Source organism: Thunnus maccoyii, chromosome 15 (genome assembly GCF_910596095.1).
Source record: "Thunnus maccoyii chromosome 15, fThuMac1.1, whole genome shotgun sequence".
Classification (NCBI taxonomy): domain Eukaryota; kingdom Metazoa; phylum Chordata; class Actinopteri; order Scombriformes; family Scombridae; genus Thunnus; species Thunnus maccoyii.
The window spans coordinates 20,609,730-20,631,005 of record NC_056547.1 but is presented as its reverse complement, the minus strand read 5'-3'; the positions used below and the strand labels follow the sequence as shown (position 1 = coordinate 20,631,005).

The following is a 21,276-nucleotide window of genomic DNA, read 5'->3' as shown; positions in this document are numbered from 1 at the left end:
GCATGGCCCCTGTGTGGTCCGCCTGGCCCCTCTGTCGTCGCCATCGCTGTCGGCCCACATTTCTGTCACCTGTGGATAAATCAACAGATGCGGTCCCTGAATCAGGTTCAAATTTACTGTTTTATTCCTGCTCGTTCATTTTTACGTAATTAAGCGCAAGCTCTAATTGTTTCATGTTTCAGTCAGATGGTTTTATAATCCCCCCGCAACTCCAGCCTGCTATTATTGTAGCAACATGATAACCAAGAGCCAAGACCATGTACCATTCAAGTTCAAACACACTTTTTTGTCTCATAAATGTATAAATATACAAGGTACAAATTAAGTAAACAAGTGAATTAATATATTGTAATGGATGGTTTATCTGAAAGTTACACATTTATTAATAATTAGTTCAACCAATCGTCGTTTTGTCTCGGTTGTGCGACTGCTGGCCCGTGTACAGATTACAAACCTCCATGTTTTCTAAATGTGTCTTTTCTCATCTTTTAATGCATATGCACAGACATAATTGGCACTCGTCTCCTTTTTTTGTAAAGTCAGACTACCTGTGTATCTTCTACGGCCTAGTGCTCAGTAAACTACTAAACACAATGTTTTCTTTTTGAGGCGCAGGTGTGGTGGTTCCTTTTTTTTCTACCATAAAATGAAAACAAAAAACAGCCTGTACTAAAGCTCTGGGCTCTTTATTACACTTGAAGACTTAAACTACAGGAGGCTTCTTTGCAAGACCCTGAATGCGCCTATTTATCCTCCTTTACAGCCTATAGGCCTACCTGCCGTGGCGTTAAAACTGTACTTTCGGATCCTCACACTGAATTGTTTACTTGTTGTCTAACAAGGTTTTATGGCACACGGATTGGACCATCTCTATGTCGTATTCTTTGCCTGACAAAAACAAAACAAAACAAAAAAAAAACTGCACTTACATTACTCCAGATCAAGAGTTACTCTTCATTTAAATTAAAACATGTGCTGATATCAGTGAATTGTTTGAATTGTTTGAGTAAGTGTTTAATTTAACCCCCCAAAACATAAATCTAGTGTGTGTATGTGTGTGTCTATGTATGTATGTGTGCGTGTGTGTGTGCGCGTTAAGGTACTAAAACATAGCGAGAGACTTAAGTAAAGACATGAAGGCCAACAAAATAGTGTCCCTGAGTAAATACACTGGTTGTGTCTGTTCTTCGTGCCTCATAGTCACTCATGGCTCTTTACTACCAGAGGTTAGTGTGACGGTTTTAATCTTTTAGACTAGGTATACTTTTTCTTCCAAAATCTGATAATGTGAAGTAAATATTGTGTTTGCGTAAAGATGTAGTTATTCAATTTGAGAGCTTTTCATGACAAGAATTCTCCAAAAATAACATCAAGAGTATGTTGTTGAACAATGATTCACTCTTCAGAGGTTAAATGCAAACCTACACCAGAGAATATATCAAATGCCTTCATCTCTTATACAGTTAGTGCGAGGGTGAAGTTCATTTGACTTGGCCTTAGCTTGAAGTTACAGTCTCACATTATCGACCAATCTTGTAACCTAAAGCCAGCGTAAATGCAAAAGCAATTAAAGGAACTCCATCCGGGGCACAGTAGGCCCTTTGCTCTCTGTGAAGGACTCTCTCCCTCCCCCGAACTTGAAGTCGACCGTACAGACAAAGCTTTGGCTTTGAAAGCCTTTTACGCAGCGCCAGACTGCAGTTTTGATAGCCAAAACCGCACAAGAAGGATGGTCACAGGATCAACACAACAACTTCCTTTAGTACAAAACACATTTCACACAAAAGTGTTTCTTTTTTTAATTTTAATGCTTGTCTCTATTTTTAAGACAATCACTGGCAAAAATTAACCATTTTTGCCAGTGATTTTTGGTCAAATGGTCAGAGAGAGGCCTTTTTTTATTGTAAGCATATCTTACCTTAGTTGTGTACAGACATGATATGTTTCTAGGTAGTTGAAAATCCTCAGCAGCTGACTTTGAGTCCGTGAAGGTGGCGACTTCCTATCACGCTTGGCCAGTTTTGTGGTGTCTGTCTGGCCGGGGGAGAAAAAAGGCACAGCAGAATACTATAGCAGCTATAAAAACGCAGGTCTGTGCAGCCCTGGCTTTGGTTTTCCTGGGCATCCTGTGCTCAATCACAGCTTAAAAGCTTCAGCACAACTCGTAGAATTTGTCTGGATTGACTGAGAGGCGGAGCGTGTGGTCGCAAAGATACTCAAGTTGTTTGTGCCCCTGCAATTTATCCAAATAAAACGGCCTGTAAGCGGGAAGATGGATAGCACGAGACCAATGTTTTTTTTTCCCTGTTTTGATACACTCATATGGCTTTAGTTGGTACTTGAAGAGTCTTAGTATATGTGATATTTTAAGGTTGTGTTTCACATGTGCCATCAGGAGCCCCTTGTATCCCCATGTGCACGTCGGGCTGTGGGGCCCCGGCCAGCCGCGGCGGTCTTAATCCGAGCTCAGGTCTCTCATTCACAGCACATTAGAGTCAGGTTGCAGCCTCTCCAAAACAAGCTCCACGGTGGCCTCAGAGCAGAAGGGAATGTGCACAATGGCATGTTTACCAAATGAAACGAAGAAATTGAATTAAAAAAAGAAGAAGCTATATTTGTTGTCTTAATTTACTTTAAAATGAAGCAACTGATCCACAATAATCTGAATTTTCCTTTTAGGGCAATTTAGTGTATTCATAATCAGGATTTAAAAACACATTCCTGAAGGAAATTCTGCTTGTTTATTTTGAATCAGAGCTGTAAAATACAGCAGCAGGTATTTTAAAATCCTGTGTCACATAATCCTTCTCCTTTTAATTTTGTCAGTATGTTGGTAAGATTAACGCAAATATATGTATATAGTATGTGTCATTGGAATGGATTGGGGGGACAAACTGATGGAAATAATTATTCATCAAAGCACAAGTGTTCAGTGAATTTCTGTGAACTGACTTTTTTTCTGAACGGCACACATTTGAGTAAACATTTTGCTCCAAAACGTGAAGAAATAGCGGCGCGTAAAAGCGGAGCGGGCTTCAATGTTGCGACTTTTGGAGGTGTTAGTGGATGCACTAAATGTTAATATAAAGCATACCAGAGCAGTAATAGAAGTATGCTTTAAAATAGAATAAGTTCACTATTTTAAAGAGCGAGGCTCATTTGACAAGTAAATCAGTCTGTTTTAATGGTAAATGAGACTTTCACTATCAATTCATGCACATTTTTCTAAATGAGCCTCTGCTTCTTTCTGACAAATCTCTCTCGGATTGTTCTGTTGCTTTGACTGACAGCAAACTATCACACAACTAATTCATCTTAACATTAAAATTTAAAATACTTATTTATTGTTGTAAGATTGTATAAAAAGCCAAAATTGGTTGATTTATTAATTGAATACCTGGGTTTAACTTCTACTAACCGTTAATTTTGAAACCGTCTCCCGTATTTATTTTCTGAAAATGTGAGTTTGGTCTTTGTTATACTCGCACATAGCTGCAGCCAGTTGAAACATTAGCCACTTTGAACATGACCCTGATAACCAAATGCCCACTGAGCCAAATGCTATGTTGTAAAACCACCAAATGATGATGACTAAGGTATTTCTAAAAGCAGACTTTAGAGATAAGCAGGCGGTCTCCTTCCTCCAATTCAGGTTATCTGTGCACAGTAATTGTGGGTTAGTTAATGTTATTGTCGGGTAGTGTCAGACAAGTTAGTTTGCAGAATCCCTTTATTTATTTATTTTTGTATACATAATTTAAAAACAAGGAAAAACGGAAAAAGCTTAAAACCCGCACAAACATTTTCCATGACAGATTGACTGTGGAAGGGCACAAAGCCTCTGGGAAATTGATATGGATATTTTGGCAAAAAGCTTCGAATCTGTCTCCTCTGTTTTAACACGCAGCATCCAATTATACTTTTTTCATCATCTGACTTCGTTGAATGTTAAGGAATTCATTTTAGTCCGACATGACGATAAACCACCAATGTCAAGCTTATAGGACACAGAGCATTCATGTCTCTCACACTCCCACTCACACACACGCACACATACACACACATACACACACTCTTCCTCTTTCCTTTATGTACACACATGCGGGCAGCACACACATAAATACATACACACACACTCTTCCTCTTTCCTTTACATACACACATGTGGACACACACACACATACACACACTCTCTCTCTCACACACACAGCCTGAAAATCTGTCAATTTCTGCGCGTGGTCACGTGACCTCCCCCTCTGTGGAGTGGATGGAGATGGCTCTCCACGTCAGCTTACGTCTCCAAATTTCTGCTTAGCGAACCTGCTTCAAAGAGGCAAGAGGCACGGCGCTTCAGAGCCATGTTCAGGGCGGTTATAGAGGAATCAAACCCCAACATAGAGTTATAGTAGAGGGTGAACGACGATGATGGATTTTGACGAAAGGGTCCCCGTCGGATCGAACATGTATTTGCCCAGTTGCACTTATTACGTCTCGGCGGGGGCTGATTTCTCCGGTCTTCCCTCTTTTCTATCCCAGACCCCGTCCACCCGCCCCATGACATATTCTTACTCCTCTAACCTGCCGCAGGTCCAACCCGTCAGAGAGGTGACGTTCAGGGACTATGCAGCCATTGACGCGTCCGGTAAATGGCCGCACCGGGGGAACTTGCCCCAGTGCTACCCCACCAGCGCGGAGGACATGGTGCACCGGGACTGTCTGTCGGCGCAAACTGCCGTCGTAGGGGACATGTTCGGTAAAAACAGCCCCGCAGCAGCCGCCGCCGCGTACCACCACCACCACCACCACCACCACCATACCAGCGCCGGCTCCGCTGCCTCCAATTTCTACGGGAACGTGGGCAGAAATGGCGTGTTGCCACAAGCCTTCGACCAGTTTTACGAGACGGCGTATGGGAACGCGTCGGAGAGCTCCTCCATGAATGGCTACTCAGGGGACAAAACGGCGACCAAGCAGCCCAGCTCTGCGCCGGAGGACGCACCGTCGTGCCGGGACACTGAAGCAAAGGAGCCGCGGGATGAGACGAGCAGCCCGGAGTTATCTTCCGGCAACAATGAGGAGAAATCCAGCAGCAGCAGTACGTATTAAAGTCAGCGCCTTGGTTATGAGAGAAAGTTTGCAATCTTGCGCGCTGCTGTTAAAAATTTTATATGCTGTTTTATAAGCATATAAGGTTTATAGAGGGCCTGTAGACCCCCCCACCCCCAACAAAACTTTGTTATAAACTGCAGGATCACGTGTTTGGAATTGAAATTGGCCGTGAAAGACATCAGGCCAGTAATTTTTCTATAACACTCCCTGACGTTTCCAAAAAGCACCCAGTTTTGAATGTGAATTCCTGTACAGACCTGCGTTAATTCCATGTTTCACAAACGTGCTTGTTTCACGGCTTCTTAGCGTTAAAAGAGCACTTGCATGTAATGAGGCTGGTTTAGGTTTTAGCACACATGAGCTCTTGTGTTAAAGCTATCATGGAGGCTGTGTTCCCACTTGTAGGCTATATTTCCCCCCTTTATGTGTTCTATAAAACTAATATTTTCATACAAATTGTCTAAAGTAACCTACCCTCCTCCTCCTGTAGCCATTATTTGATTATATTTGACTGTGAGCTTGTTGTTTTTCCTTGCTTGAAGAGGTCAAAGCCCAAGTGTATTGTCTAGAGAACCAGCAGCGAGTGGTTTGGTAATCTTTCAGTGTAATATAATATCACTATATATGACACTTGAAATGTTGAAATGGGAAATATGTTATTAATGCTTTATGTGGAGGAAATTCGCTCATGCGTAATCTGGGTAACATCCAGGGCGTATAAATCTTTGTATAACATAGTCATGGGTAATTGAAATGTTTATATTTTCTGTGACCGGTATTTTCCTTTTTGTTTTGCCTTCCAGATGGGCAGAGAACCCGCAAGAAAAGGTGCCCTTATTCCAAATATCAGATCAGAGAACTTGAAAGAGAATTCTTTTTCAGTGTGTACATTAACAAGGAGAAACGCCTGCAACTGTCTCGGATGCTGAACCTCACCGACCGACAAGTGAAGATTTGGTTTCAGAACCGTCGCATGAAGGAGAAGAAACTGAACAGAGATAGATTACAGTATTACACGTCTAATCCTCTGCTTTAGGGGTCAGAACAGCACCGTCACAGCTCCCAACTAGTCGTCTGCTGCTGGACTCACTGCGTTTACATACTGACTCTCCGGCTGTGGCTCTGCCAGTGTACATTGTGTAGGCTACCACAATGGCCGCGTCAGCAGCAACAACACTGCTCAATGGTTAATTTCAAGTTCGAGGACACCAGTTTCCTGTGATCTGAATAACCTAAAGACTGAGCATGAATTCAAACAGTTTGCGGACTTTAATTTCGCTCTTCAGACTCCGTTTTTGGAAAACACAGACTCTGATATTTTTTGTCCTCGCCAAGAGTGTATGCTCGAGAAGGCCCATGTTAATATTATTGTGATTCACAGACGCCTTGATTATTTTCTCTTCACGCGGGCAAAATTAGCAGTCACTAATTGACTGACCCAGTGTATTTTGTAATCAAAAGATTTATTTGACTTTTTTTCTGTTTTTAAAATCAGAAAAAATGTGGATTTCGGCGAATATGTGATTTTAATAACTGAATCTATACGAACATTGGTGTGACCAAACAATGAGTCCGAAGGGATGAGAATGTAATGTGTTTCTGTTTTTGTGTGCTTATTTATTTTGTAGCCACTCGTTTACTATCTCCTTTTAATGTCACGGCTAACCAAGTCAAAGCCCATTATTAAAGGCAGGCTTCTGGGATTCCGTGTTCAGTCTGGGCTGACCTCAAAACGAGATTTTGTCGTCTTTCCTGTAACCTAACAGAATGAGGGCTGACTATTTATATTTTGCGTATCTTTCAATACCCAAATCCACGTTGTCATTTTGATTTTTGGAGACTATCAGTCGAGTATTGATAATGCAGGCCAAACCAGAGAGATAAGCTTGTCCACTGGATCCGTGTGGAAGTTGCACTGAGGTACACGCCCAACATATTCACACAGGTATATATATGCAGCGGGCCTCTTCGGGTCTGATTATTGATATGCATAACAGAATATTTTTTTCATGACTCGTGATCCTTTGGTACTTGCAGTCTAAAGAAGATAGCTACATTTTCAAGTGTGCTGTCAGTGGGAAGGCTGGTCAGGGTCATCGCATTGAATCAACTGCTTGGTATGCCCAAACTATTGTGTATTATACTATATTTCCAAATAAAAACAATTGAAAAAGATTATTGGAAAAAAAAAATTCTATTTGTGCGTGGTTGTTTTTTTCCCCTCCCCACACGGTTTTTTAAAAAAAATTGTAGGTCTGTAAGATATTTGGTGAATAAAATTGCGCACATGTGAAACATTTTTGCGCACGTGAGATCAACACATTTAACTCCCGCTTACAACAGAATTGTCACAATTAGGTGCCTTTGTGTATATAGCAGGCAATTCAAAAACACTGAATGCAGCAGATCTGAAGGGCTCACATGCAAATTATGAACCGTCAAAACTGACAGAGGTATGCACTCACTGCCTTAGCAAATTAAACATTTTGTTATGTTGATTTTTGTTAAATAAAGTAATAATTTAAATACAGCTGTCAACTCAGCTCAAATAATGTCAAATAATCTTAAAAGTTTAATTATGGGCTTAGATACATACAATATACTGTAGATGGATATAAAAAATGTTTTCATTCTCATGTTCTTAACTTGTGCTGTGTTGTGTTGTATCTTGTACAGTATTCTGAGTCATATAAACAATTTTACAACTCTTGCGTGCCATGTACAGGAACTCTTTATGTGGAAAGCTCATGGGTTTCCCTTTATCTTCATAACATTTATTGTTGCCAAACTTTCAGCATTTCACCATGTATACTTTTTTTTTTCCTGTTCATTTTCTGTTTTTTTTTTCCTCCCACTGTTCGTTTCTCTTTCTCTCTCTATTTCTCTCTCTGTGTGCAGCCTGTGTGTCTGTGTTTGTGTGTGTGCAAGCTGTAATTTCACTGGTTGGGTTTGGAAACAATGTTCCAACAGAATTCTCCTTTGGCTAGGGTCGCCATATTTGCTGTTGTTATCACTGTGTTTATGGGAGCTAGCCGCAGCGCATTGGCGTTCATATATGACAGTCAAAAGGGCCATAAACGCGGGGAGAGAGGCTGAAGTTTATGGTTGTCTCTCTCTGCCATAGTCCGGCCTTGCCTTGCGCATCCTTTACTGCGCGCTGGAATTCCGTCCCTAATTACTGGACATCCTCCCCGTTGCCGCAGCAACGCCGCCATAAAAGCTGTCTGAGAGTCTGGAGCATTTGTACAATTGGAGTGCAGTGCAATAAACCGTCTGAGACCCAAGGTTATTAACTGTGTTACCAAGGAGGCGAGAGCAACGACAGGGAGAGGACGGGTAGGAAAAGCCTCTGCTTGTTGGCTGCATCGACTTCATTTGAGAGGCTTTCCCCTTTGGTTTATCCACCTCGAATCAGTTTGGTGGCAACGGCTGCACTCAGGATTTAGACCTTCCTCTACCACCGGGCGGCGCTATTGGGACCAATGTCATGGCCGTGGATCTTTTCGTCTCCCAAGCTCACCTCGAATGCACGCAGGTAAAAGTAGTTGTCAACACAGCCTGGAGCTCGAATAGTTTGATCTGGTGAGAGGAAAAAAACATTTATGATGTTATATTCAGCTCTCAGTCATCACTTGCATGCGAGGCCTGCTAGTTTGAGATAGGAGCAGTTTTGTGTTTAGTTTCCACATTTCTTTCTGGGGCTCACTGGGCCGTGCGGTAGAGAAAGTCTTCCTGGGGGCCCTAATAAGGCAACACATCTGTGCCAAGCCTCCATGCTGCATGTGCTATTCATTTTGCTGAGCTTGAGCTTTTTAATGGTTGAAGTAAAGCACGGCCGGCTTGTACCTGGAGAGATCTGCAACCCCGTCCAGTCTAACCACAAATGTTTTGGATTTGGAAAACCGCCTTAATTATGTATAAAAAATGGATACATTTAGTTTCTTAACGATACAACAGTAAGCAGTGGGCGTTGGATACAAAACAAGTGATTTCATTTTTCAGATGGTTCTCATGCTACAACCCAATAGCCAGATATGCACTCATCTTAAATCACAGCAGCTGGCTTGTACGCTCATTCATCTTCGTCTTCTTCCTTTTTCTTCCTCTTCAAAGAATCCGCTAACAACATTTGACATCCTTCCAAAACACATTACTCCCTGAACGTGCCAAGTGTATGAAATTTGTTATTAGGAAAAGTCGATTTGATTGTGATAGGGGCAGCAATCGCGTCTCCTTTTCCTTCCTGTCATAGACGGTGAGCTGCACTGAGGCTATTCGGTGTCAGTTCAAGTGGCGAGTGGCTATCCTGGACCTTAATGCGTGTGGACCCGAGTCTCTTTCTCCTTTGTCTCTCGTGAAAAATAAATGCTTCCGCTGGATGTAATAAAACGCCGCATTATTGTTCATAACTGCACTCGGGACGAACATGATACGACTCAAACGGCCTCTTCGGCCACGATTATATGGGCCTGATCAAAGCCAGTGGTCAGAGTAAACTGTTTTGAGGATGTATTAGCTGGGCAGCTGTGAAAATGAAGATTTAATAGCTACAATTAATAACTGTAACAGAAAGATATCGATAGCCCCCCCACGCCAGTACGACACCGTGAAGTGTGCAGGCCAAAACAATTTAATACGGGGCGCACATAATTAATTGGTGTATTTAATTTCCTTATTGGCTCATATGTCCTATAAGGAACAGGACACTGTGGAGAAGTGTAGACATGCTGTGGATCTATTGTTAGTTTGTGTGTATTTAGTAATCAAGCCCTGTAGTGGAATTATTTTACTGTTTTGGGGGAATTTTCTGTACATGCGTATGTAAATGCTCGACGCACGCGGCCTTTGCCTTTTTTAAAACTCCCGCACTGCAGAAAAAAAACTCCTTATTTCAGAAATATTCGCCATATATCGTTTTACTTTTAAAATAGGCTATTGTTTTATATTCATGTACACATAAATAACCTACAACTAACTTCTGGTCATTTAAGTAATTTGAGATATGTGCGTTTTGAGCAGGAACGATTGACAAATGTCCAACGTCGACGAGTTAAAATCTAAGCCAGTGTACATAAATGAGCTGTCATTGAAAGAGCGTTTGAAAAACCTAAATTGGCTCAATTGATGAATTTCTCCCAAATTTCCCCCATTTCACTTCAACAGGCTGCAAACAAACCCGGGGGGCTAGCGGCCACCTGGGTTTGGTAATGGCAAAGCTGGGCGAGATTAACTTCAACCTGGAGAAAGCAATAGAGTGCACATGGCCAAGGACACTACGAGATGGAAGGAGAGTTTTATTGTGGCCCTTATTGCCCCAAATTGGACGGACAGGATGACTGTATGTGCGAGCTTTATGTCTGCTTTGCTGTGGCACGCTGAGTCTGTTCCCTTACAACGCCGTAATCAATAATTTGGCCGTCAAACTAATTTCAATCTTTTTATACTTGATGCACTTTGTTTTAGTTTGTTTATAAGAAAGAAAGGTGCATACTGCGTTAAAATAAAACTCTATTTTTGTGCCAGTAGCCTTTTAACAATAGTAAGTGTTGGTTTGACCTTTTGATGTTTGTGCGCAATGACTCCTCGGTACAGAAAATGTCCTTATATTAAATTAGTGAAGACACACATAAATAGAACTAATACCAATACAAATCCTCACTTAAAATATATGTGTGAAAATAATGATGTTTTCGTGAGAAAAGTAAATGTGCATGCACAAAGCTTTTATATATCATGAGGCCTAAACCTGCGCACGATAAAGCTTTTTAATTCACTAATCACATCTGGAAGTTACTACATGTCCTAATATATATTGTAGTTCAGGAATTTAACGTTTAAAAGGTGCAATAATTCGTCAAATATCAAATGGATATTTTTTGTATAAAGGTTTTTTTCGTTACTGTTTTGTTTTTAGTGATGACAGTGGGGAAAAAATGTTTTGCCGTTGTTTACGCACGGCCATAGCTTTGTCAATATAAATGCATTTTACATAATTCAATATAAGTCCAAACTATGCGGTTAAAAAAAAACCTGCGTTTGATGTAATACAGTCATTCTGGGAGGCACAAATAGACAAGTCAAAGCTGTAAACTGGATATTAACTGTTTCAGAGTCTGTCCCTGAAGAAAAATAAATAAATAAACGAAATATTTTAAGAAATGACTGAAAAAGGAAGGAAAGTATTATGTTTGATATTGCTTTGTTATCTCCAGGCGACATTAGTCCAAAGACCTTTGCTTTTAGTGCGGAAGAGCTCAGGCTGTCTTGAGGCAGGAGGATGCACCATATAAAACGGCTTTTTGCCAAGTCATTTGCCAAAGGCGAATTCTCCCTACAGTTAAAAACACTTTATTACCACTAAGTCCCATGGCTTTGTTATTTTATGTCTTTGTTGGTGGGTTTCAGCAGCCCTATACTTTTATACTTGATTTGTCACCTTGAGGACATATTTTCTTAATGTAAAACAGTATTTTTAGTCTGTTTATAACGAAAAGTTTTTTATTTTTTTCTAGTTTCATATTTGCACCCTCAATACCGTCACTCATACATCAACTCAAAGGTTTGAAGTTTTATTAATCTGATGCTCTTAACTGTGTTGCACCTATTGCAGAGCTTTGTGGTAACATTTGATTTGCATGCATAAGGACAATCAGTATGTCAGACATGTGGTGGTTTGCAGAAGTGTTTCGGGAGCTTGTTGCGAGATTGCATGAATGAGTTCCTGCTTTTACTGTATTTTTAAACTTTGTATGGTGTTGGACCTCGCCCCTTCTACGGGATAATGGTGGTGCATTAAGGCGAGGTGAAGGAACACACTGATTGCTGTGCTGTCTCCTTTCTCTGCCTCAGCTCCATGATGGATATCGCTGTGGCTGCTACGTAGCCTCGGAGTGGGAGGGACTGCTCAGCATTCCAGCATTTCCATTGGTTTTACAGTCCGCACGGCGGAGAGGGGGGGTGCCTCTAATCATATCCAGCATGTTTTGCACAAGAAATGTCAGCCAGAAAGGGCTATCTTCTCCCTTCGCCAAAATACACCACAATAATGTCATGTTCGGACAGCCCGTCAGGAAATGCGTTTTTAGTGGACTCTCTGATCAGTGGCCGCACCGAGAGCGGCGGAGGTCACTACACGGGGAGCGCGGTGTGTGTGCCTCATAGCACCGCTACTGAAGTGCCTTACGGACTACACAACTATGGATACTTCCCAAGTATGGGTAAACGGAGCGAGGTGGGTCCCCAAAACATGGTTACAGCTTCAGGCGCGTACATGTCCAGTATGGAGATGTGGATGGACGCGCAGAGGTCATGTCGAATGGACCAAGAGCACCCGGTAGGTCCCCAGGTCGCGCCCTGCTCGTTCCCGCAGAACATTAAAGAAGAGAGCACTTACTGCCTGTATGAGCAGCCGAAGTGCCCTAAAGCCTCAACCGCCGAAGATCTCACTTATTCGAGGTTAACTACAGCCGGCCTCGGGTCGAGTTCTTGTACAGTTACCGATGGCGGCGGCGGCGGCGGGGGCTCAGTGCCTGTGCCGGGCTACTTCCGCTTGTCTCAGACGCACGCACATTCTCATAAACTTTACAACACCAACGGCCCCCAGCCGAACCCTTCCCATTCTCATTTTGGCCTACACCCCACTGCTCCTGCCCGCTTCCACACGCCACCAACCTCGACTTCTGCTCCAGCCACGGCGCAGGAAAGGAGGAACACCGAGGAGCCCGTGTCCTCGGGAAACGCAGACCTGCAACCTCACGCTGCACCGGGGAACGAGGAAGCACGCGAGTCCTCGGATGCAGAAGCCTCCTCAGCTGACGAGACAGAAGAGCATGACAAAGAAAGACCAGCAAAGACCACTAAAGGTAATCACAGTTCATCATAGGTGTGGTCCTGCACTGTTGTTTTGTTTGCATGCAGCTCAGGTAGAGTGAGGCTTTTTTAATGGCACCTGTCAAGTTTTATTTTACTGGTTAGGCTGCAGTGAGAAGTAAAGACATGGTTTTGGAAACTTTGGATTTACATAAAATTGTCCCTGAGAGAAATAATACAAGTTTATCTAGACATAAATGCATTAGTGTGCAGTGTATAAATATATGAATACGTGCGGACAGATTATGCGTAAAACTGAAAAATGTGTCAGGAGTAACGGGCCAAAGCTAGATTTGGTTTAATTGTCAAATTCTACAGTGTTGTAGAAAATTATGATTTGATTTTTCAAATACTTCTATACATACATACATATATACATAATGCATTTTAAATATATATCGCCTTAGCCAGTTTTTCTGTTGACCGCTGCGTAAAATATAGTACCATGTAGGCCAACATGTATTAATGTACGTCTATATTCTTCTATGCAATAATGTCTCATCTCTATTGTTTCACTCTTTTTTTTATATTGAAAAACTATTTGCTATTGGTTGAAATTATGTTAAATGTAACATAATATTTTCTAATATTATTGGGTTATACTCCAAGTCTGGTGAGTCATAATACACACACACACACACACACCAATACAAATACACTCCTTGATGCTCTCACTTACTCTCAAATTCACAAACACACACAGGCAAACACACAAGCAAACAAACAACCAAGCAAACAAACACATACACATCATGGTCCCTCATGTTGCAGCGCCTCTGGTCTTAAAAAACATTCATTTGCCATTTTCTTTAGGTGACACAAAAAGTGAAAACACGGCCAACTGGCTGACAGCAAAGAGCGGCCGGAAGAAACGGTGTCCATACACCAAGCACCAGACACTGGAGCTGGAGAAGGAGTTCCTCTTCAACATGTACCTGACCCGAGAGCGCCGCCTAGAGATCAGTAAAAGCGTCCACCTGACGGACAGACAGGTTAAGATCTGGTTCCAGAACCGCAGGATGAAACTGAAGAAAATGACGCGGGAAAACAGGATCCGGGAGCTCACCTCAAACTACGGATTTTCGTGATGAACGAGGTGATCACATTGAAACAGAAGAAAATTAGTGAAATCAATGACATACCCCCCCCAACCCACCCCCACCCACCTCCCCCCCAGCACCCCCCACCTCCCCCAGCCTCCCTCACCACTTTGTCCACATAATGACTCATTTCACTGTGGGATACAACCAAGACACGCATAAAGCCGTCCTCTGTGAGCTACTGAGAAAATAAAAGGAAAAATTTAGATTGTTATGGGCTCTCTCTGTTTGTTTTCTGATGTTGTGTTTTTGTATTGTCGACCCGTTTCTGTCACCTCTGTCGTATGGTTGGATAGATGTCGTCAGTGGAGTTAAATTAACGCATTTTTTAAAAAAAACAAAAAAAAGTCGAGCCCTTGAAGGTGGTTTAAATTGTCCACATATTCCCACTGCTGGAAAACAATCCTTTTTCTAAATTTAATCAAACAAATATGAATTTATTCTATTTTAATTGGAGTTGCATGGTATAAAGATTTTCCTACATTTTAGCCTTTTTAAACCATTTTGGAATATAATGCCCATGTATCACCAAACATAAGGGAAGAATAATTCACCTATGACCATTAGATGTAGTCTTCCACGATATAGACCTATTCTATGTATGAGCTAAACGTATAAATTGAGCAACAACCTTTATTCACGTTGAGGACGTTTACACGAACACGGAGGAACGTGTGCAAAGTGAAGGAGGAATGTTTTTACTGTATATTTCTGTGTACATATGACATTGTGTTTTTTTTTTTGTTTGTGTAATGCTTAATAAATTATCAGCTCGCATTAAGGAGAAGCTGCTTGAATTTTTGTACTGTTGGTTTGTATTGTTTTGGTGTGTTATAGAGAAGGAACAAAAAAAAGCTTTGTGTGAAATTCTCTACTCAATATAATATGGGCTCTTTCACCAGAGAGTCTCTAGTTTTTTTGTGTAACAGCTGAGAAATGTTTCAAGAGGCTAATGTAATGGCTATCGGAAATAATTAAGATATTAGGCTATAAGCCGTCTAGCTGCATGCTCAGCCGGCTATTGTAGAGTTTTATGACTGCCTGGTATATGGGGTTTCTCCCTCTCCTCTAAGAGCAGCTTCAGTCGTGTGAGAGCCTTTCAGACGGAGAGGAGGCCCGGCTCCCAGCTAGAAATCTCAACTGTACAGATACACTGTGGATAAAAAAAATGAGCTTCTGCTTTAGTTTGGGAATACTGGGATTAATATTTCGAGGATCGGGTAAGTCCATTCATCATTTGTGAATTTGTCCATTTTGCGCCTTGTTGCAGAGGTTTCACTATAGTGTAGTTGTACTTTCTCAATACAGACCTTTTTTTTTTGGGACACTTGATGACGGGACCGACGACCACGGTGCATTATGAATTGGCTGATTGTGTTACACTTGAGGCCCAGATCGACTGTCGAGTGGTTTAGGTAGTTTCATGTTGTTGGGGTCCATTTATAACTCTGCAACATGAAACTGTCTTAATTGCCCCAGTTACATACATCGATACCAAAAGGAAAGCACATCAGGGACATAAAGCTTGATGGGATTTGTTGAAAATTGTGGAGAGATGTTTTGGAAGCATGTTCCTAAAGCTCCTGGGTTTATAAATCGGGGGAGGGGGTGACTGGCTGGTGTGTGTATATCCCTAACCTGTCCCCTGTTATGTTTTCTTTAGATTTCTCCACTTGTTTTTTCACCTTTAAATTAAACCCAGGCCGGCATGTGTGCAGAATTTAAACGTGATCAAAGCTCGAGCTGCAGTATGCGTCGTGGACTTGGGATTAAGGGGTAAAGCCGTGAGTGTTTTCCGTGAGTAGTAGTGACGCAGACACGCCAGACAAGGCCTCGGTTACGACCACTGCAGTGGAGGGGAAGGGGAAGGTGAATGGGGCAACAGCGACCTCCGTGGGCAATGAGACCGGATGCTTCCGCTGCGCAATAGTGGCTCAGACAAAAGGAGGGGAAAGGCTTTATGGCGATATTTAGATCCGCCAGACAGGCTGTTATCTGCAGAGGCAAAAGAAGTGAATAGCCCCTGCGGTAAACTGGGTGAAAAAACACCGTGATTTAGGTTTACAGCCTGAGAGCCATTGGCATAGTGGCGTCTTTTCCTGCTCTGGAGGTGTTTGTCTATTCTAACTTTTAGGGCACAAATAGGCTCACAGCCGCTCCTTTCTTCCCCCCTTCGGCTTGTTTGAAGTCTGTTGGCCAGATAACGTGCACCTTGTGCCTTCTCTCTGTCCTCTCTCTCTTCTAAATGCAATAGCAACAACAGAGTGGGGAGAGTTCCTTCGTGTTGAATTGCATGTGGCCTTGTGGGGTGTTGGCCAAGCTCTCCGTTTATTTGCTGGTAATAAATAAAACACGCAGCGTTATATGTGAGAACTCAAGGTTGCTGCTGTGAAATCTGCTACGGTTTTAGGTTCAGGATGTCACGGATGTTTACACGCACACAGCCAGCACGTTTTGCAAAATCCACATTGATGTATTTCTGTATATGCTTTAAATCTCATTAAACTTTAAATATTTTATTAGGTTTCACTGGTTGTCTGAAAAGACTAATGTATTTTTCGGCTGGATGCATTTGGCTTCCGTTTATATTAACACAAATCTAACATAATATGTTTACTAATTTCTGCAGATGTTAATACAGTTCTGGCGGGCAATTCATCGTTCATTTATTTTATTTATTAACTACATATTATCATCTCAACATTCACCAGACTACTTCTATTTTATATGTGCTCTTGTATACTGGTGTCCTCGCACTATTCACTTTTAAAAGGAGGAAACCACAAGCGCCACATTACGCATTATTTTTAGCTCTGTTTAAGTGTAACGTTACACCGAAGTACAAGCTGCTACAATCATTAAAGTTTATTCTGTTAATGGCGGTGATGATACCGTCATATAGGCCCGTAAGTGATAACGGCTTTGCAAATAACAAACGGCTTAAATGAGCAACGAGAAACCGGGATACACCAACATGTTGTTTGCAAATTATTTAATAAATTTTCAGCTATCGCGGTTAAATTCAGTGGGTCATTTATAAACCTGCAACACTTATTTTGCTTTCTTTGCTTTATTTATTTTATTTTATTCTCTATGTTCAATTTTACATGGCCATTTTGTAACACGTGTTACGTTATATCTTTATATAGTCTATCCAGTCAATTGACGTTATTTAATTTATTATGTAGACCAGTAGTGTTGTATCGTAATTATAAGCCTAACAAATGAAAGTCTATAGCTGCACCTAATAAGACAAATTTGGGAATAAAATAGTCCTGCTTCATTTTTCTTTTTGTTTTCTGACTGAATAATTCAAAATAAAAATATTTTCTGATTTTGAAGGAAAAAGTCATGTTCATTGATTCCTTTTGTCACATAAAAGTACATTTGGCTTCGCTATTTACATTAAAAGGAATATACTGCCATGCGCTTTATGAGATCTTAGTGCTTTAGGCCCAACATATGCCGTAATGTGTAATATCTTTAGTCTAAATCACTAACTTTTGTCATTGTAGCCTGGAATAAACATGTCCATTTCATGAGCATTATGCTATGTGTATTTGTGTCGGTATACACAACACTAGCAGAGGCAGTAACCTAAATAAAATTGTAATAACTAGATTGCAAATAACAAGGCTATTTTACCCTACAATAAGCTCTGGCAGCATATGCTCGGATGTGTCATATTTATCTGTCAAAAATTTTAAACTGAAAAAAGGGGGATTAAACGGCCACTGGAAAATGTCTGACACAGCCGAAACATGACAAAAATAAATAAAAATGTGGCTCATATAGGCAGGATTTGAGATCCAAACGTTGTTTGAGATTTGAGCTGCTAAGTTTCTTTAATACGGTGGTGGTTACAATGTGTTTTGGTGAAAAGCAATGGTAGGGTGCTTACGTGTCCTATAAAGTACCTCGTAAAATAAGGTTTCCAAAAACATACTGTATCGTTTTGGATAACCAACAAGGGATTTTAACAGCAGCAACTGGATATGATACTGCACAAGTTTCTTTTTTCTTCACTTGTTCATATTTTCCATCTCACAGATAGCAGATCTTTCTCATATCTTGATAATTCTCAGCTTTAAAACTAGAGGTTGTTATAGGAGAGCGGGTGAGTATTTAATGACCAAAGGGATTGATTTATCCTTTATTGTTCAGCCTTTATGATCACGTGTGTCTGCTATCCAATGGCATAGCAGCCTGTCTCCCCATTACTAGCCCACTGTAGTTCTCTGAGGGGCCAAGTTGCTACTTGATTTCTCCACATTGTTATTTTGTGAGGCTGGGTTTACTGCGTGTGTATATGTGTGTGTGGTGTGTGTGCGCGTTTTTACTTTTGCATGTATCTGTTGTATGACTGCGTACATGTGAAAGTATCATTTTTTTGCCATGTCGACATCCGGAACGCTGACTAGTTACTACGTCGATTCCCTCATTCTGCCCGAGAGCGAGGAGCTCTCGGTGCCGAGATACCCCTCCGGTCCTGGGCTGCAGCACGCCAGACAGTCCGCCACTATCAGCGACCACAGCGAGCTTGGGACTTGTACCTTCCCGTCCAAACCGACGGTATTCGGCCCGTCATGGAGCCACGTTCCGGCTCAATTCCCAGGCACCGTCTCGTCTGTGTATCATCACCACTATGGGCATCCCCAAGGCCCGGTCGGTGCAGATACAGATAGTCGCTATCAGTCATGGTTGCTGGAGCCCATGTCCGGTTCCCTGCCAATGACCGGATTACCGACGACCCATCACTACGGAATCAAACCGGAGGGTCTGGGGACGCGAGCTGAAGGCGCGCTGCCCGGCTCCCATACGGCGCTGCTGCTCTCTGATTACGCCAACGGGACGGTGGCCACGGCATCACCAGTGGAAAAGGACGCACTGTCCGGCCAGGCAGGGGACACGAGCGGGGAGGGCGAAGAGAAACCGGGCCTTGATCCAAGTAAGTCACTGCAAAGTCCTTTATGTTTATACTATTTATACCGCATAAAGCTGCGAGGATTTGGGTACGTGATGTTGGGCGCGCGTCTGAACAGATGCTATTCTGAACGTGCCATTTCCTTATGGGGACTGTTAATGGCCCAGCTCCCATTGCTATATTAGATAACCTTTACAGCTTTTAAAGTGAACGTGAGCAGAGGGAGACAAATAGAGGGGTTTAATTTGGATGTTGTTCCGTTTACGCATGTGTAGCCATTTCCCTCTCATCAGAATAGGGAGATTTTTTTTAGTTTTTGTTGGTCTGAGCCGTTATGAGTGATGTGTGTTTGTACATTTGGACACTCAGCAACGGGCCCTCATACCAGTGTCGCACCCCACTCTTTCCAGATAACCCAGTGTCCAGCTGGCTCCACGCGAGTGCCACGAGAAAAAAGCGCTGTCCGTACACCAAGCACCAGATCCTGGAGCTGGAGAAAGAGTTCCTCTTTAACACCTACCTGACCAGAGACCGTAGGTACGAGGTGGCGAGGCTGTTAAACCTCACCGAGAGACAGGTTAAAATCTGGTTCCAGAATCGCAGGATGAAGATGAAGAAGTTTAATAAAGACGGCGCACCGAAAGACGAGTGACTGAACCGTACATATACAGTATTTAGGCTGTTAGTGAGCTTTATGTGTGGAAGCTCTTAACTCTGCTGGACCCTGTTTTTAAACTTCATTGTCTTATTGTTCTATATAACATAAGCTATTGGGCTTATCTGTCTTGTAAAAATAGCATGTTGGGCTTCAGTTTGATGCGACTACCTTTATATTGCACAATTTTAACAGTGCCCACTCGTTTTTAATTTGTTCTTTTTCTTATGTTGATTTGAATTAATACCTCGTTAAAGTGTATTAGTTGGCTTGGTCCTTGTGCTCGTTTGTGTATGGATGTTTCTAGTTGTGTGTGTTCTGGTTTGTAGTTCTATTTGTTGTCTATCTCAGAGTCACCTGAGCGTATAGTTTGTAAAATGTATTCATTTTTATTGTTGTTTCTCTATTATTGTTAGAACTATGACTGATGACCATGATTTTGAATCTAACATTGTCACCGCAGAAAAACAGACTGGTCGCATTTTGAAGTAGGTGCAAAAACCTCAGAAACCTCCTTGAAAATGCTAACTAAATTAAATGTTATAGAAGCTATATTACATGACATGATTGACTACCTATATGTCTATCAACTACCTACAATAACCTATTTTTTTCCGATGGCGAATTATAGTAGATTTGCTTGCATATAGATACTGAACTATGTCTGAATTTCAGGGAGTAACATTTTGAAAGAACATAATGTTTGTTAGTGAGAGGAAATTAAACAAAACACTGTAGGCTACTTATTGAATACCTCACGGTCTGCCGACCGTCTGACTTTTGGTTCACAAATGTAATTTGTACTTTATTTATTAAATAAAACAAATTATATCTGCGAATTCATGCACGTTACATTCTTATTGGATTTTGGCCTGACATAGAAACGAATTGTATGTTTTCATAAAAATCACAAAATAATTTATTGGTGCTTTTTTGCACTGCAAAAAATGTGAAGGATACTTCTGTCAACTGAATGTTAACACACACACACACACACACACACACACACACACACACACACACACACACGCAAATATCTACAGAAAATATACAAAAAAATATGTGTATTTTCGAGTTTAGTGCAGGTCATTAACAAGTTTTACAAATATTTTGTATTTGTAAAATTATTACAAATCTTTAGTATTTTCCAGGAATACATACATAGTTATTCACCTATAGCTGTATGCATTTTGATTAGTGTGTGTGTGTGTGTGTGTGTGTGTGTTTCTGGATTTGATACTGAGCTGCGTCTTGGCAGAGGATGTTGTTAGCTGTATACAGCCATAAAAGACAATTACTGCTATAACCTTTTATGGGGTGCAAAGCGCTGCGAGGCGAGAGGACACAAAACAAAACAAAAGAAAAAAAAAGACATCGAGGGCTTCGACAGCTGAAGCCCAAAATAATACAGCCTGTGTGTTGCTGTTCAGCTCAGATATGACAAGGCCGCTCGGTCTAAAGCTCTGTCATTTAGCGCCATCTCGACAAAACCAACTTACAACAAGCACAAGGATTTTATGAATGAATATTATGAAATGTAACGAGCCGGGGAATTTTGGATTCAAAATAGTCTATCAAAGAAGAGGTCCAAGTCTATTTTTAAAATATGACCTCCGCAT

At 41.5% G+C, this 21,276-nt stretch overlaps 3 protein-coding genes across 4 annotated transcripts; all 3 read left to right on the top strand.

The window, feature by feature from the left end:
- The first annotated feature begins 16 nt into the window (after nucleotides 1-16).
- On the top strand, nucleotides 17-14,148 carry LOC121912767 (homeobox protein Hox-A10). Of its 2 annotated transcripts, none has more exons than XM_042435163.1 (3): nucleotides 17-105; nucleotides 11,959-12,971; nucleotides 13,792-14,148. In XM_042435163.1, the coding sequence occupies exons 2-3, from the start codon at nucleotides 12,104-12,106 to the stop codon at nucleotides 14,064-14,066; spliced, it is 1,143 nt and encodes a 380-aa protein (XP_042291097.1). In that variant the 5' UTR covers nucleotides 17-105; nucleotides 11,959-12,103; the 3' UTR covers nucleotides 14,067-14,148. The 2 variants fall into 2 exon arrangements, with proteins under 2 accessions (XP_042291097.1, XP_042291098.1); XM_042435164.1 differs by lacking the exon at nucleotides 17-105 and adding an exon at nucleotides 8,245-8,644.
- hoxa11a (homeobox A11a) lies at nucleotides 4,154-7,316 on the top strand. Its single transcript, XM_042435166.1, has 2 exons — nucleotides 4,154-5,095; nucleotides 5,913-7,316. The coding sequence occupies exons 1-2, from the start codon at nucleotides 4,423-4,425 to the stop codon at nucleotides 6,143-6,145; spliced, it is 906 nt and encodes a 301-aa protein (XP_042291100.1). The 5' UTR covers nucleotides 4,154-4,422; the 3' UTR covers nucleotides 6,146-7,316.
- A 1,423-nt stretch (nucleotides 14,149-15,571) lies between the features above and the next one.
- Nucleotides 15,572-20,537, top strand: hoxa9a (homeobox A9a). The gene is made up of 2 exons (XM_042436694.1): nucleotides 15,572-19,026; nucleotides 19,413-20,537. Exons 1-2 carry the CDS (start codon nucleotides 18,474-18,476, stop codon nucleotides 19,652-19,654), a joined length of 795 nt encoding a protein of 264 aa, XP_042292628.1. The 5' UTR covers nucleotides 15,572-18,473; the 3' UTR covers nucleotides 19,655-20,537.
- Nucleotides 20,538-21,276: the final 739 nt, after the last annotated feature.